Source organism: Aethina tumida, chromosome 2 (genome assembly GCF_024364675.1).
Source record: "Aethina tumida isolate Nest 87 chromosome 2, icAetTumi1.1, whole genome shotgun sequence".
Taxonomy (NCBI): Eukaryota; Metazoa; Arthropoda; class Insecta; order Coleoptera; family Nitidulidae; genus Aethina; species Aethina tumida.
In genome coordinates, this window is record NC_065436.1 from 30,590,783 (window position 1) to 30,607,799 (window position 17,017).

General features: G+C 28.1%; 1 protein-coding gene across 1 annotated transcript; it reads left to right on the forward strand.

Annotated features, from left to right (window-relative positions):
- The first annotated feature begins 8,807 nt into the window (after positions 1-8,807).
- Positions 8,808-17,004, forward strand: LOC109605167 (LIM homeobox transcription factor 1-beta). Its single transcript, XM_049962803.1, has 6 exons — positions 8,808-9,069; positions 13,670-13,726; positions 14,135-14,375; positions 15,349-15,608; positions 15,671-15,910; positions 16,242-17,004. Exons 1-6 carry the CDS (start codon positions 8,979-8,981, stop codon positions 16,472-16,474), a joined length of 1,122 nt encoding a protein of 373 aa, XP_049818760.1. The 5' UTR covers positions 8,808-8,978; the 3' UTR covers positions 16,475-17,004.
- The last annotated feature ends 13 nt before the right edge of the window (positions 17,005-17,017 follow it).

Below are 17,017 nucleotides of genomic sequence, written 5' to 3' on the forward strand. Positions count from 1 at the left end.
GAACAATAGTTGAAAGCTTTTTTGAAAATATAAATGAAAGAAAAATTTATAATTGTTTATAAACTAATAAATAATAAGATGCAATAACAGATTTTGAAGATACTAGTTATAGTATTGAAGTATTGAATTAAATAACTCTTATGAGAACAAACATTTATTTATGGATATAAATTGAATGAGTAAAAAGCGTATTATTATTAAGCCTAACTCCCAATCATTTGTGAACGCCCTATGCATGATAGTATTGGATACGCCGTCTGTAACCAAAAATTAATTTACACCATAAAACATTTTTCTCGGTGTTCGTCGTCATTTATGAGACAGTCGCCTTCAAGTTGCCAAAGATTTATCCCGTCCGTCGAAACAAAACAAGTTGCCCGTATGTAACACGGGCCGAATGTTGGATGCGGCCGTGGAAACGTAACTCTAATTTTACTTTTAATTAAGTCCCGTCATTAATCAAGGCCGCACGTTTTGCCGCTGCGAGTCTTGCTCATGACGGGAACGAAACGAAGAGAGGCCCCATTCATCCACTCCTGTTAAGGGGATGATGCCAACTATCGATTTTTCTTTATACCAACTATTTATTTTTCTTTATTTTTTATTTTTAGTAATAATACACATAACATAGTTAAATAATAATTTTGTGGCTACATAAATAAAATATAATTCTCATATCAAATAAAATAATATTCATTTAATAATCTTTTAAATTTATTGTATTTATTAAAGATTTCTAAATATTTATTTTCATTTTGTTGATCCAAATAACTGTTTAATCAACAAAGAACAAATAAATTAATGCGTTTTATAAAAATTATTTTTATATTTATTCTTAAATAAAATTGAAGTTATTTTAGATATTTAATTAGAAGCAGGAAAATACGACAATATCTAAACAAAATAACAGAAAAATATGAATTTTTTAATATTATTTAAAGATATTTTATAAAATTAGATATATATATTGTATATAAGAACGAAAATTTAATTATATTATTCTACAACTAAAAAAATAATTATAATTTTAAACATCTAGATCTAAAGAAATTTTTAATTATTTAAACATTTTTTAAATTAAAAATTATTACTATTACTATTTCCTAATTAATTAATTAATTAATTAATTAATCTAAAAATTTTAATTAGGTACAGGGTTTTTTAAATTCAATTCCTTTTGTTCATTTCTAAAAATTTTTCATATTATGAAAATATTTACATAAATTAATAAAAATGTTATTAAATCAATGGCAAATTTTAAATTATTTAAAAGCTTATTGTCTTAAAATTAACATAAAAATTAAAATATATATTTTTTTAATTATTAATTATCAATTTTATTCAAAATATGTATTTAATTAAAGAAAAATTATAAGCCTATTGTCTTAACATTAAACAAAAAAATTAAAATATATTTTATTATTAATTATTGTTTTATCAAAATTGTGTTTAATTCAAGTAATTTCAAAATATATGATATTATTGTTTAATGTATTTTCTAATTAATTAATTAATGTGAGAAATTAGATACTGGAGTTTATGAATTTGAATTCGTTTTGTATATTTATAAAAAAATTCAAATTATAAAAATATCTACAAAAAATAAATATAGTTATTAAATAAATGGTAAATTTTAATTTATTTAATCAAAAAATTAAAATATGTCTTTTTACCAATTATTATTATCACTTTTATTTAAAATATTTATTTAGTAATGTAAAAATTGTGTTTAATTCAAGTAATTTCAAAATATATGATATTATTGTTTTATGTATTTTCTAATTAATTAATTAATCTGAGAAATTAGGTACTGAAGTTTATGAATTTGAATTCCTTTTGTATATTTCTAAAAAAATTTCAAATTATAAAAATATCTACAAAAAATAAATATCGTTATTAAATAAATGGTAAATTTTAAATTATTTAATCAAAAAATTAAAATATATCTATTTATTAATTATTATTATCACTTTTATTTAAAATATTTATTTAGTAATATAAAAATTGTGTTTAATTCAATTAATTTCAATGTATATGTTTCTATTGTTTAATGTATTTTCTAATTAATTAATTTATTAATTAATCTTAATTTCTTTTGTTTATTTTTAAAATTTTTCAAATTATGAAAATATCTATATAAATTAATAAAAAAAGTTATTATAAATAAATGGTAAATTTTAAATTAATGGAAAAATTAAAATATATTTTTTAATTACTATCACTTTTGTTTAAAATATTTATTTTTTATCAAAATTATCTTTAATTCAACTTGATACAATTTTAATTAGAGTTATTGAAGATTGTGATTTTGTTTATTTCTAAAAAAAGTACAATTATAAAATAATAACAAAAATTATTAATCAAATTGTAAATTTTATATTATTTAAAATTATTAAGAAATTATAATATATTTATTCATTAATTATTAATATCACTTTTATTTAAAATATTTATTTATTAATATCCAAATTGTGTTTAATTCAAGCAATTCTAAAATTTAAAATAATAATTATTGTTTAATATATAATTAAATATCTGTTATAACAAAAAATAGATTTTTAATTATTTAAGAAATTAAATTATACTTTTTAAATTATTTATTAGTCTCATATTTTACTTAAAATATTTGTTTATTTTGTTTTTTTCTTAAGATTAATCAAAAATTAAAATGCGGATTTTTTATCATAATTGTGTTTACTTTATACTATTTTAAGACTAGAATAATAATTGTTGTTTAATTAACATCTATTAGAAATTTAATTAGAAGAATTGGGACTTGAGGAAGTTTGATCCCTCCTGAAAAATCTACTCGTGCATTGTTAATTCGCAAAATTTTTCACTGGCAAAGAATTTCCTCCTGCAAGGCGTCAAATTAATTTTTCACCGATAATGGGGTCCCGTCAAAAATAACAGGGAGGGGGACCGATAGATCAGCATCTGTTACAGGAAACATGACTTTATTTTAGGAAAATGCTAATTCGCATCGTGACGTTTTCTTCCCCCCAGCAAAATAAAAATTCCAAACTATTATTAAACGAAAGAAAAAACTTGTAAATTATATTCAAAACAGTCTGCACCCTTAAGTAAAGTTCGTGCAAGGTAAAGAGATCAAGAAGACAGTTAGGAACATTAAAACAAACGGTTTGCGACCAGCGGCGATCGCCGTCGCCCCGAAAGTTAAACAGCCGTAGCAGTTATTCGAAGGTGCATAGTTCGGGTGCCGGCACGTGAACGATCTCCGCGTGCCATTAGCGGAAACGGAAATAAAAGGCCACGACCGGGACGCGTCCGTTCGGGATCTCGTCGGGTCGGGCGTGAACTATGGACCAACATTGCTAGGAATCTACGGCACAGGTGTTGTTATGCGGCCCCCCTCCGCCGGAACCGACCCCCAAAACACAACACCTGCTCCGGACCGTCCCATTGCCGACCTCCAATTTCCCTCGTTACGATTATTCGTCTTCTTGAATTGGAGGAGACGGTGTTTTATGGCCGGGGGTCGGACGATGCGAAGCAGGTTTGGCTTTCTTGTAGTTTCTGAATGGTAATAAGGAATTCTTTTAAGGTTTGTTTTATCTGGAATCGGTGGGAGAGTAAAGTATATTTGTTTATCTGTAGTTAATTAAAATTTTCAAGTATATGAAGACTTTACTTACTCTTTTTAACTAAAATGTTGATTTTTTTTCTACATTTAAAATATTTTTTTATTAAAATTGAGTAATCAGTAGTATAAATATTGTAAATTTGCTAAAATGTGTTAAAAAATCAGTTTAAAGCAACAATAAAATGCGATTGGAGAAAATGCAATAAGTGGTTTCGTTACCTTAAAATTGGCAATTAATGCTTTGAAGATGAATAACTTCAAGCACTTCCTGAGCTAAATCCTGAACAACATGTTTGGAAATGAGCCACACAGAGTCATTAGAAAGAGGCCACGTACAATGAATTGCATTAAAAAGCTGGACAAATAGATTTCGCATAAATTAAGTGAGAATAACTAAATTTATCCATTGTCAATTGCCATTCACTCCTTAAACGCAATGCAAATGAGTTTTTTATTGATTGAATTGTTACATGAGACAAAATGGATTAACTACGATAATTCTGGCAGGTCTGTCCAATAGGTTGAAGCTAGTAAACATGGAGCAGGACTTATAAACCTTTTAATCCATGACTATATGGTGACTACCTGCAAAAAGGTCAAACGATCAATACAACTGTCTACTGCTAACCAACTGAAGTTCAAGTTTCTGAAAAACTTACCTAAATAGATTGTTTTATTTCATCAACTATATCCACTATCGCTCATATGTAGAGCAACTTTAGAAAGTTTCATTTGCCTTGATAAAAGTGTACTTTTAAATATTTATATTATTGTCAGTACAATCATACGGCAATATAATTGTTTATTAATGGGTTTAGATAGGTATTTATTAATATTTGAAAAAAATTCAAGGGCAACTATAAAAAAACAACCCTACACACGTTTAGCCTTCCTTTATTTAGTATCTACTATCATATCCATTATTTTTAGTAACTTTTTAATACCTTTTTTTCATTGATTTTAGTAACTTTTCAATATAATCATTCGATATTTCTTTCCACTGATTGTGAACTTCGCAAAGCTCATTCAAATTTGGCAGGCTTTTTGCATGGACTTTCCCATCAATTTTATCCTAAAGGTTTTCAATAGGATTGACGTCAGGGTTTTGTACTGGCCAAGACATTAGACGTACTCCTTAAGAAGCGAATCATTCTTTAATTAACTTAGACATGTGTTTCGGATTGTTATCGTGCTGGAAGGCCGTAAACTGATGTTATCTTCGATAAATTGAAGCATATGATTCTCCAGAATATCACGATAAACGAAACGATCCATTATCCCTTCTATCATAACCAGCGGGCGCATTCCAAACCTCTCCACCACTATGTTTCATAGGAGGTCTAGTGTACTTGGTATTATACTGAGGTTATCAATTCTTCAGCTCCAAGAATCCAGATTTTGTTTCTTTTGACATGAATTTGCTTGTAGAATGTTAACACAAAGTTGTTGATTATAGTGCTGATTAGTTTGTGAAATAAAAATGATAGATTAGTTAAATGTTAAAACATAAACTACATTTTCGAATATCTTCTCAAAAAATCTCATTTGCTAGGTACACACACTTACAATTATTGATTTATACCTTTAATTATCAAATTTATTATACATATATTCTTAGTTGATCCGAAGAGACTGTACTGTACGAAACATTAAAAACTTAACAAATTATTGAATTAAGAAAAACACAAATGAGCCAAAATTACATACCAAATTGGATTCTCCAACGTGGAGTTTTTAATCTCGAATGGCTAATAACGAACGGATTTAATAATAGTATATTTGCAAGCTACCGTATACATAATTAATTTTTAATTTTGACTTCGAAAATTTGCAAATTATTATTGCTCCAAGTGAATATTAATTTCTGCATTAAAAAATTCCAATTAAATTTGCAATTAGATAGTCTCAGGAGATCTGAAAATTAATTTTAGATAATTACTTGTTATCTTTATAAACCCTATGCATTTGGAAGAATATTTATGAAAAAACTGTATTTAAAGTACTTGTGAACTAAACATTGACTCAATTATTTAAAAAATAAACAATGAAATTAATTTTTTATATACATTTTTTATTTATCACTTGTTAGTTCGAATTAAAATGTACATGTTATATAAAAATGTTTGAAAATGGTTCTTTGTCACATGTTTAAGTGTAAGAAATTGTATTTCGTAAAGATTAAATTTCGAATAAATAATTATTATTACTAACAACAATAAGTTAAGAAAAGAAAAAGACGTCCTTATTTTTAATGAAAAAAAACTTTATTTAATAGTTAATAAAATTAAATATATATATTTTTGTATTAACATAAACTTTAACTTTCTGATACAAAAGAAAACTAAATTGAAATTTTACCATAATTATTATACAAAATTTTAAATATACCTACGTATCTTAATAATTCTGAAATAATTAATTAACATTTGATTTTTGTTGTTTCTTTTTAAGGATATATTGAAAAATTGATGGTTTATACAAATTGATAAGTTTGTTTTAGTTTACAATTAACACATTAAAAATAAATCAATGCAGATATATTATCATTAAAGTAACATAAAATTTTATACAAAATTATAATTGTAATAATTGTACGTCTGTATTTACATACTTATATATATCATATCAAATGTTTCAAAATTGTATTTTATAAGAATTCTAAATTCAAATATTAACAACGGAATATTAAGATGTTAAAATATGAAAAATAATGAATATTTTGAATTTAATTTTTTTTTTAAGAAAAAAATGTGATTCTATATTAATTTCATTCTAGTTATAAGTTAATAAAAAATACAATAAAATCAATAATTTAAATGTGTTTTAATCTTTTTGACAACTTAAGTTTCAAGTATTTATTTAAGTATAAACAACAATTAATACTATTGTATTAATACTATAAAAATAAAATTAATAAAAAAGTATACTTTATTTCATTTTATTTCTTAATACGAAATTTTTTAGATGTTAAAACAAAAAAGTATTTTAACTTTTAAAAGTTCTTGGCAATTTACATTTAAAAAATTATTTTTCTCAAAATTGATTTAAATTATTTTTAAATTAAATTAAATTTTCACTTTTATTCGAATTAAATAACAATTAATATATTTTTTTAATAACTGGAATAATAATATTTTATTTTTATTGTGTAATTATTTTACTTTTATTTTCCTTTTTACGCATTTTGATTATCTATAAATTAATAAAAATATATATTTTAATATAAATAATATATTATTAATCAAAATTATTCTGTTTTAATACGATATTAAAATTTATAAAAAAAGTATGAAATTATTTAGCAAATAGCATATTTTAATCATTATAAATAAAGTAGATATATGTTTGCCAAAAATTAATACATAAAATTAATTTAATTTAAATTTTAAAATTTTTAATAAACAGATTTTTTAGATTTTTTATCACATATGATAGAGTAATTGTATTTTTCAGCATTTTCATGTTTTATTTGTTTATTGAAATCAAACATTGCCACAACTTTGTTTATTTACTATTCATATAAATTGACATTTTTACATTTATATTTATATAATTATATATCATATAGTAAATATTTGAAATGTTTCTTCTGACATTAAAAATTGTATTTTATGAATGATCTATACATACAAATATTAAAACTTTATACTTAATCTATAAATAATTTATAAATTGGAAATATCTTCTAATAAGTTATTAATAATATAATATTAAGATAATACTAAAATAAGAATTTGTCTATTTTGTAAATAAAAACATATTTTTCCATTAATGTAAGTTTATCTTAATTAAACATATAATTAAATCAATAATTTACATGTGTTTTAATATTATTTATTATTATTATTATTAAAAAATAATTGTTTAAAGCATATTTATATAATTAATGATGTAATTTATAACTTTAGTTATTTGAAAACATTATTATTAGTATTTATTTAATTATAAACCTTTTCCAAAATAGATTAAAATTGCTGTAAAATTATTAAGCTCAGTTTTATTAGAAATAAGTAATATGCTACTTAATAGTTTTTTTAATAATTAGAATAATAATAATTTTTGGACAAGAAAATTAAGCATATTTTTTATGTTCATTGAGTAATTATTATATATTTATTTTTTTTATTACACTTTTTATCAATAAACTAATAAAAATTATTAAAATATATTTTAATGTAAATGATACATTATTAATTATAAATTAATTGCAAACAATATTCAGTTTAACTATTATATTAATATGTGCAAAAAATAAGTCTGAAAGTTATTTAGCAAAGAGCTTATACTAAAAATTACAGAGTATGTATATTTTTGTAACAAAATGAATTTCTAATATAAAAAATATGTAAATATTTTTTTCAGATTTTTTTATTATATTTGTTTGGGTAATTGTATTTTTAAGCTATTTCACATTTGGTTTGTTGATTCAGAGTCAAACATTGCCACAACTTAGGACGTTCTTAATAAAATAAATTTATTAAATTAAACATCAAGATTTTGTGTCTTATTTCATGTCCCGACAGTCTGCCCGTTTATTTTTTCGTTTTTCCTAAGCAATAAAAACTTTTATAAAATAATTTCGAGTTTATAACCCGCCGTTATGAATATGGCGCAATAAATTGTCGTCGGTTATAAATTTTTAAAACGAAAATAAACGCGGACATTTATGCCTGCATCCGGCCGTGAACTCGACGAACAATGGATCATTAAAACCGATGCAAACCTTCATCCATCAATAACCCAACGAACCATCGGTCCCGTTACACCGTACAACCGAAATCCCGTCGTGCGCGCCATAAAATCGGCAAAACGTAAATGCATAAAACCCGAACCGAACGCCTTGTGTCCAAACGGAATTATGTCAGTGATATCACCACATCTACGGTAATCCCGCGTCGGAAAAATTTAAATAAACTCCTCGCCGGCGCTCCGCTATAGGTAATCCGCCAGGGTGGGGCAACGGCGAGGGCGCGTGCGCGACGGCGGGACGCGCGACGTTTCGCCCGTCGGTCACGCCCACCCCGCGATCGCGGAGCGGAGAACGTGGGGGCGGAGCGAGCGCGCACAAAAGCGCCGACCGAATTTCGGCCCCCTCCACCGCGATTCCGGAGACAGCGGGGTGGAACTCTTCAACCCCCGGGTGATACGGCGGCGACGGTCTAGCACGGACGAAACGACAGTCGCGATCGTACGGCGACGGACGTGTTCGACGTGCGGCACACACACAGACAAACGGACGGACGCACGGTGCGATCTGACACGCGACACGTTCGGTTTACGCGACGGTCACGTTCACAGTAGGTTGGTGAGGTTTATTATTTTGGTTCGGTTTTTTTCTTGGTGGAGAGGACTGTTTTTATTTTTGACGAGGAACATGTTGGAGTTTTATCCGAACATCAACTTGAATCCGGCCATGCTGCCGGAGCACAGCGCGATGCCGGGACCGGATTGCAATGGACGTCCAGGTTAGTTACAAGATCTTTGTTTGGAATAAAGAGTGTGCATCTTTCACACATGTTAAGATGGAGTTGCCTTTAGTATAGTAATAGTCCAATATCCAATTGGATCGTATAATTTTCAAAAATGGGTTCCTATCTGATCGAAAAGTTTAATTTTTTTTAATGATTTAATTTTGGGATATATAATTTTTCTATAAAGTCAAATTTGGTGAATTACAGAATAAAGATAACATGGTAATTGTAGTTTAAATTATGTTAAACATGTGATGCATTAAAAATGATAAAAACTGAAATTAAAAGGTTTTAGAAAGCTTCAGTATATCAATTATATATCGATTGATTAAATTATTGTTTATTTATAAGTATATATTTACCTTTTCATTGTTAAAAATTAAATCAAAAATTGCATTATAAATTGATTAATTGTTTATAAAGCAAAATTTCTACGTTTTAATACCTATTTTTATGTTTATAAATAATAATTATTTAGTAATTGTTTCACATGTAATAATAACGAATTAACAAATTTATTAATATCTGAAATTTCTTGTAATCTTTGTATTTATTATGTTTTAAATTTAATAAAAATTATGTTGCCCCAAATACATTTCAATTCTGATAATTTTGTTGTTATATCTTAATTATGAACATTTTAAATTTGATTTTGTTTTTATTATTTTAATAAAATAATTAGTCAAATAAAATAAGTGTTAAATAATCAATAAATAATTTGATTTTAATATAAGAGAAGAAATGAAAAAAGATTTATTTTGAACCAGGAAAAGTTTTTAGGCATAAAATCTAATTTAGTTTTAGTTTATAATAAATAATGCAAAAGCAGAATTTTTGCTTTTTATGTTCGTTCTTATGTTTTCAAAAAAATTGTATATTTTATGTTGTTTTTACATTATACGTATATTTATAATTATATTTTATATTAGAAAAAAATTATATTTTTTTATATATTTGCTGTTGTAATATTTTTTTTTGCATTTGTCATGATTCATATAAATAAAACATACTAATTTATATATTAACAACAATTTTAACATATATTTTACTTTATTTTATATATAATTATTTAATAATCGTGTAATTTGTAATTCATATTTTATCATATTTTAAATGTTAACAACAATTTTAACTTATGTTTTACTTTATTTTACATTAAATTATTTAATAATCGTGTAACTTGTAAAATAAACATTTTCTATATTTTATTATTTTATATTCATGGAATTTTGGAAAAAAAACCTATAAATTCATTTAATTTGTAATAAAATATCATATTTTAAATTTTAGTAACAGTTTTACGTTATATTTCATTATTTAAAAATCGTTTAATTTGTAAAAACTACATATTTTTACATTTTATTATTTTATATTCATGTAATTTTAGAAAAAAACTTTTAAATTCATTTAATTTTTAATAAAATATATTTTAAATTTTAGTAACAGTTTTACGTTATATTTTATTACTTAATAATCATTTAATTTGTAATTTAATTATTTAATTTAATTTTTTTTATATTTTATTATTTTATATTCCCGTAATTTCTGAAAAAAGATACTTTTAAATTTGTTATATTTTCAATAAAATATCATATTTTAAATATTAACAAAAATTTTAACTTATGTTTTACTTAATTTTATATTTTAATATTTTATATTTAGGTAATTTCGTTTATTGTATCTTTTAATTTTATATTTATATTATTTCGGAAAACTTTTTTTTTATTTTGTAGAATTTGTTAGGTTATGTCTTACTATATTTTATTATTTTATATTCATGTTATTTTCTATAATCTTTTAAATTTGTTATATTTTTAACAAAATATATTTTAAATACATATTAATAAAAATTTTTGTAAAAATCTTTTAAATTTGTTTTAATTTTAACAAAATATCTTGTTTTGAATACGTATTAATAAAAATTTCATTTTTTATTTTTGTTTATTTTTAAATAATGTAATTTTATTAAGACATTTTTAAATTTATAATATTTTAATTAACATTAACAACTATTTTTACTCTTTTTTAAAATCATGTAATTTTATATTAAATAATTAAATAATTTTATTTTATTTTGTAAAAAAAATTGTATATGTTATAACACACATATACATTTTAACAAAATGATGATTTCAAATATATAAAAACATATTTATTTATTTTATGTTTTATTATTTTATAATCATGTAATTTTGAATAAAAAAATAATTTAAAACAATAACAAAAATTTTATCTTATTTTTATAATATTTATTACATTTTTAATTTTGTTTTAACAAAATGATTTTAGATGTTAAAAAAATAATTATTTTTTATTTTACTATTTTATAATCGTGTAATTTTGAAGAAAACTTCTAATTTTGTTATTATGTTAATATATTATTATAATTAAATATATATATATATATATATATATATATATATATATATATATATATATATATTTCTTTTAAATTTGAGAGAATTTTTATAAAATATCATACTTTAAATTTTAACAAGAGTTTATATCAATTTGCAATTTAAATGCAACATATAGTAATTATACTGTTATTTTTTTATTAACTTCATTATTATAATCACAGTCAGTTCTGAGGATGATGATTACTATTAGTGATAAAATTAGAATTCTAATACGGTTTAATTTAAAATATAAACGGCCTAATTATGTGGTTGAATAAAAGAGTATTGAAACATTAGGACAACTCCTAGATTGAACTTTTTTTTTTAAATTATAAAATCGTTATTCCTTATTACAATAAAGAAATATTTTTTAAGAAAGTTGTTAGTGATTTTGCTATTAAAAAAAATCCCCTTTTATATAACACAAACACGCATATGCAATAAATAAATGTTCTTAATTCAAAACACAATTTCCCTTTTCCTACCGTACGCTTCCATTAACCGTCAGGGCTCGCCATCTTCCTGTAGATTCTCATTAACGTTTGTTCCCACAAGGAAAACGCGTTCAAACGTCTCCCCCTTTTTCCCCAAGCACCAGCCTTAATTCACGATTACTCGGTTCCTCTCGAATGAATCACGCCGCCCCCCCGACGTGCAAATATTGGCCCAGCAGAAAGCCGTGTCTTCGGCCAGGTTCTCGCGGAACCCGGAAACGGCCTAATGACTGATCCGACAAACCCGGGAACGTCGGCCGTCCTACAGCGAAACGGTTTTCTGTCAAGTTTTATCCCAATAATGGAACGGTCGGGTTTATGGAAATCGGTCGGTTCGATTACAACTAATCCTTGACGCTAATGCGGGAATATAAAAAGGATAAACGAAGGGGGGATAAAATATAGTGGACAACGATTACAATCGCTAGGTAATTGTCTATCGAACAAGGGTTACTTTCTTCTTCGGTGTTTTTTTTTGTGTGTGTTTGGGAGCGTATCGACCAAGCGTGGAATCCTGCTCCTCCTCCTCCCGTTGCCGCTCTTTCGGTCCGGGCTTGCCGACTTGACGTCAATACGGTCGGATGCGTTGTCGAGTGTTTTATCTCGAGAGATTGAAAAATAACGTGTGCGTGTGTGGGCGTATCGCACTCCAATTATTCTCGAAGTTTTATCAAAACAACGCACTTTACATGTGATGCAAAACTTGTTTGTTTTTACATTTAAAACAGGAAAATAATAACTTCTTTTTTGATTAGGTACTACTTTTCAAGAGAATATAAATATTATAATAAGTGAAATATCATAACAAAATAAACATTCCCCATTATCCATAATATTTTTACTGAAGATATGTCTAGACAAAACGTCCATCTTGCCCAATATGGTTATGGAATAGTCTTTTTATCCAGCTAGTCCCTGACTGGTGCATCAAATGAAAGGTGAAATTTATCTCAGATAAGTGATGAAAGAAGTTCTGACGGCGATGATATTGAATGGTCAAATCAAGCCAAATCTCCTAATTTCTTTCTTGACTCAAAGGTGGTTTGGTATCAACTAAAAGAGTGTCAACAAATATCCATATTTGTCCAGTATGGGATAGTATAGTATAGTATGACGAATTCATTTAGTAATTATTCCATAATTGGTGTCATTCCAAAATTTCTATCACTAGTTTCTAAATAATAATATCTGCCAATAAATAAAAATGAAACCGTGTCCGTCTGTAATTTTAATAAATTTCAAACTCTTGTTGGCGGTGGCAGAGAAACATGCACTAACACATACCAGTTGAACAATTCACCGACCGTAAAACCGTATAATACGAATAGTTTATGAAAATTTACGGCTCGCGCAACAATTTTTCATCGGCAATAAAACCGCCGACACCGCCAGTACTTCATAATCCCGCCCGCGGATTACCGTCACCATAATCACCATAAATATTTGTGAGACGCACACTCCCACACATACTATTCCTACCCGCCAATATTTGCATATTATTCAAGTTGATGCCGCGCCATTCTAATCACATAACGCCCTTATTTGCATAACAGGTGTCTTTAATTAAATTGAACCGGTGTCATTAAGACCTGAACTGTGTATTATTCTTTGTTAGCGTTTGCGGGGTTGGTTTTGGGACCCCATTTTTTTATTTTTGTTTTCGATTTTTGGGGTTGAGAGCATACTAAATAATTTTAAAAGGACGTTTCTTTGTTACAGATGGCAATATCATCAAATGTGAGAAAACATACGATGGGTGTAAGTATCATCATAATTACTATATTTTTGTTTTTAGTTTTGTTTTACTTATAGATTTTGAAAAGAACAATTTTTAATGTATTTACATAGTTTTAATTACAGTGAAAAATCATTAGAAAATGATATATACTGAAAATTATTTATTATGATTTTATATTTAATTACAACAGTTTTTATTTGGACTAAAAGTGTTTTCAAATGTTCAAATATGATTTCTTTTAAAAATTTTACCGTAATTCAATACTTTTTTATTTCAATAAAACGTTAAGAATAGATTTTCTCCTAGATTGTAGGAAAATAAATTATAAAAAGAGAATAACTAGATAAAAACGAACCAATAAAACATAAAGAACTGTAGTTTAACAAAAAAAAAACAAAGTGATGTATAATATTATGATTGAATTTTAGATGGTGGCGGAGGCGGCGGCGGATTGGGCAGCGTCGGCGTCGGCGTCGGCATGATCAAGTGCGAGAAGACGCACGAGATGTGCGAGGGGTGCGGACAGAAGATCCACGACCGTTACCTGATGAGGGTGGGCGACGCCAGTTGGCACGAGCACTGTCTCACGTGCTGCATCTGCGGCCTCGTCCTCAATCACTCCTGCTACACCCGCAACACCAAACTGTACTGCAAGGCTGACTACGATAGGTACTATTTTCAATCGTTGACGTAACACTAAGAAAAACAATTTTAGTAATCCAAAGTCCAAAGTCCTAGTTGAGATCTGGATCACTCGAATGCCACAATAAATGGATTCCATTGTTAAAAATTCGCCGGGAATTCTATATAAACTCGATCGTGCGTTATTGCATCACCCGCCACCATTTTTTTCGACAACTCCCCCTTCTACCCCCGGGCCTCTTTATTAGCTCCGTTGCCGCCGGCAGTCGCTTTCATACGGCCGCGATATGAGTTTTTAAAGGCGCCAGAGCGGATCCAATAAAACCCTTAATACCCATTCATGGTGCTTTGTTCGGGAGCCCCCGACTGCATCGTTCCGTTTCTTTAAGTCAGTTACGCCTTCGGTGGGGTTCTCCTTTTTCAGAGGCATGAGGGCGAGATCTTGGGAGATGTATAAATACGGGGAAAGTTTGCCGGAAATGTGGGGAATTTTGGTGCGGCATTCGCGGTATTTTTCGGACTAATTAAATAATATTTCATTTCTCTAATGCGCTGGTTTCATTTAAGGGCGCGAATGAATTGCTTCAATTATTAGACATTCACATATTTTCTAAAGCATCAACGCATATATTTATAATAAATACACTTCACAACGTTCCTTAATCACACCATTTCCATTTTTCACTTGAATATTCCTGACTATTCATGATCCCCATCAAAAACCAAGCAAAAGAAACTCGAAGAGGGCGAAACATCGTTAATTTTATCGCGCATTACGCATTCGAAACAGATGAAAAACGTGCCTCAACTGCCTCATTACCATTTCGCGGGCTCCAAACGGTCTCGGCCATTTAACACCGAATATTCCCCAAAATAAAACGGCACCAAAAAAAAAGCGTCTATTCGCCGTGCCCTTTAATTAAACCGTCGGCATGAAATAAATAAATAATAAGCTGATTTAATTCTATCGTTAACATTTTCGTTGTTTCTTTTTTTGCAGGATATTCGGTGTGAAGTGTTCAAGATGCGGAGACAGACTGTTACCCCACGAGATGGTGATGCGAGCTCAACAACACGTATTTCATCTACCCTGTTTTGTCTGTGTGGTGTGTTGTCAGCCTTTGCAAAAGGGCGAACAGTTTGTGTTGAGGGCGGGACAACTGTTCTGCCGAGGTGACTTCGAGAAGGAAATGTACCTTATGCAGCAAGCTGGCTCTGGTGATGACGACTTGATGGATGAGAACAGTCGACCACGAGATGGTAATAACACCCCCAACATAACTCAATACATATATACTGATGGACTTTGTAATAACTTTTAGGTCGAAGAGGTCCAAAGCGTCCAAGAACAATCCTGACGTCAGCCCAAAGAAGACAGTTCAAGGCATCGTTCGAAGTGAGTCCGAAGCCGTGTCGGAAGGTCCGGGAAGCCCTGGCTAAGGAAACGGGTTTGAGTGTGCGAGTGGTGCAGGTGTGGTTCCAGAACCAGCGGGCGAAAATGAAGAAGATCCAGCGTAAGGCGAAGCAGGACGATGGAAAGTCGCCGAGCGACAAGGACAAAGGTGATAAGGATGATAGGGTTATTAAGCAAGAGTCGCCGGTCAGCGAGCACGGTGCGCCCTACGCGGGCCTGGGCAGCTTCGGGGCGCCGTCAGGTGGCCAGCCGCTCAATCCTAATATGCCGTTCTCGCCAGACGGTAAATAGACACTTCTTACAATTTTTCCATCTGTGCTTACTCTTCTTACTAAAAGAACTGAACTGATCTGTTTCTATTCATTGAAATCATACATGTCATCTCCAGCAAGTAAATTGAATTTCATAACTGGCGTGTACCTGTATAAAGTTGTTCTTTTATTATACTAAGTCTTATGGTTGTTATTTTTTTGTTACAGACAATTATCCAGCTCATTCAGGTGATAGCTTCTGCAGTTCGGACATTTCGCTGGACGACAGCACGAATTTCGACCACTTGGACGAAGGCACGTCGGACACTTTGTCCCTTCAAAATCTGGAGTTACAGTCTCACTCTCACCAGCATGACAACGCCCCGTCGTCCGGTTCAATTGCGAATCCCATCGACAAACTCTACCTCATGCAGAATTCTTACTTTAGCACGGAACAATAACTCCCACCTTTTTAAAAGGGATTCGTCTAAATGTAAATCACTTGTTGATTTTATTGACCGTGTAAATACTATTTAAGTAATCATCTTTATTGATTTTTTATGTGTATAATCGGTGGTTTACACAACTTAAAACCAAAATCAGTTCTAGTCATTTTATTGCTGTTTTTTTATGTTTTGTTGTTATTATTTTCTGTAATATATAAAAGTCATTTACAATTAGTCAGAAAATCGATGTACCTAAAGCATTTTTTTACAATTTTTATGTATAGAAGAAAATTTATGTGTATATATTTCGACTTTGTTTAATACTTAATAGGATTATCAACGTACTTGTAAATATATATGTTAAGTAATTAATAGATATCTCCTGAGTCGAATTATTGATTGTGATGATATATTTATGCCAAATATAGTATTTAATATTGTCTAGATTTTATTATGTATATTTTAAATAAATAACAAAACAAATAATGTATTTTATTTCATGATACACAAAAAAATAATTTGTTATAAACACTTTTATTTAAGGAATTAAAATAATCT

What these genes read in the sequence shown, in the direction of transcription:
- LOC109605167 (XM_049962803.1), top strand. Translation starts at nt 8,979, where the DNA reads ATGTTGGAGTTTTATCCGAACATCAACTTGAATCCGGCCATGCTGCCG. An exon ending in GGATTGCAATGGACGTCCAG is followed by an intron (nt 9,070 to 13,669) that starts GTTAGTTACAAG and finishes TAATTTTAAAAG; the next exon opens with GACGTTTCTTTGTTACAGAT. An exon ending in TGCAAGGCTGACTACGATAG is followed by an intron (nt 14,376 to 15,348) that starts GTACTATTTTCA and finishes CTTTTTTTGCAG; the next exon opens with GATATTCGGTGTGAAGTGTT.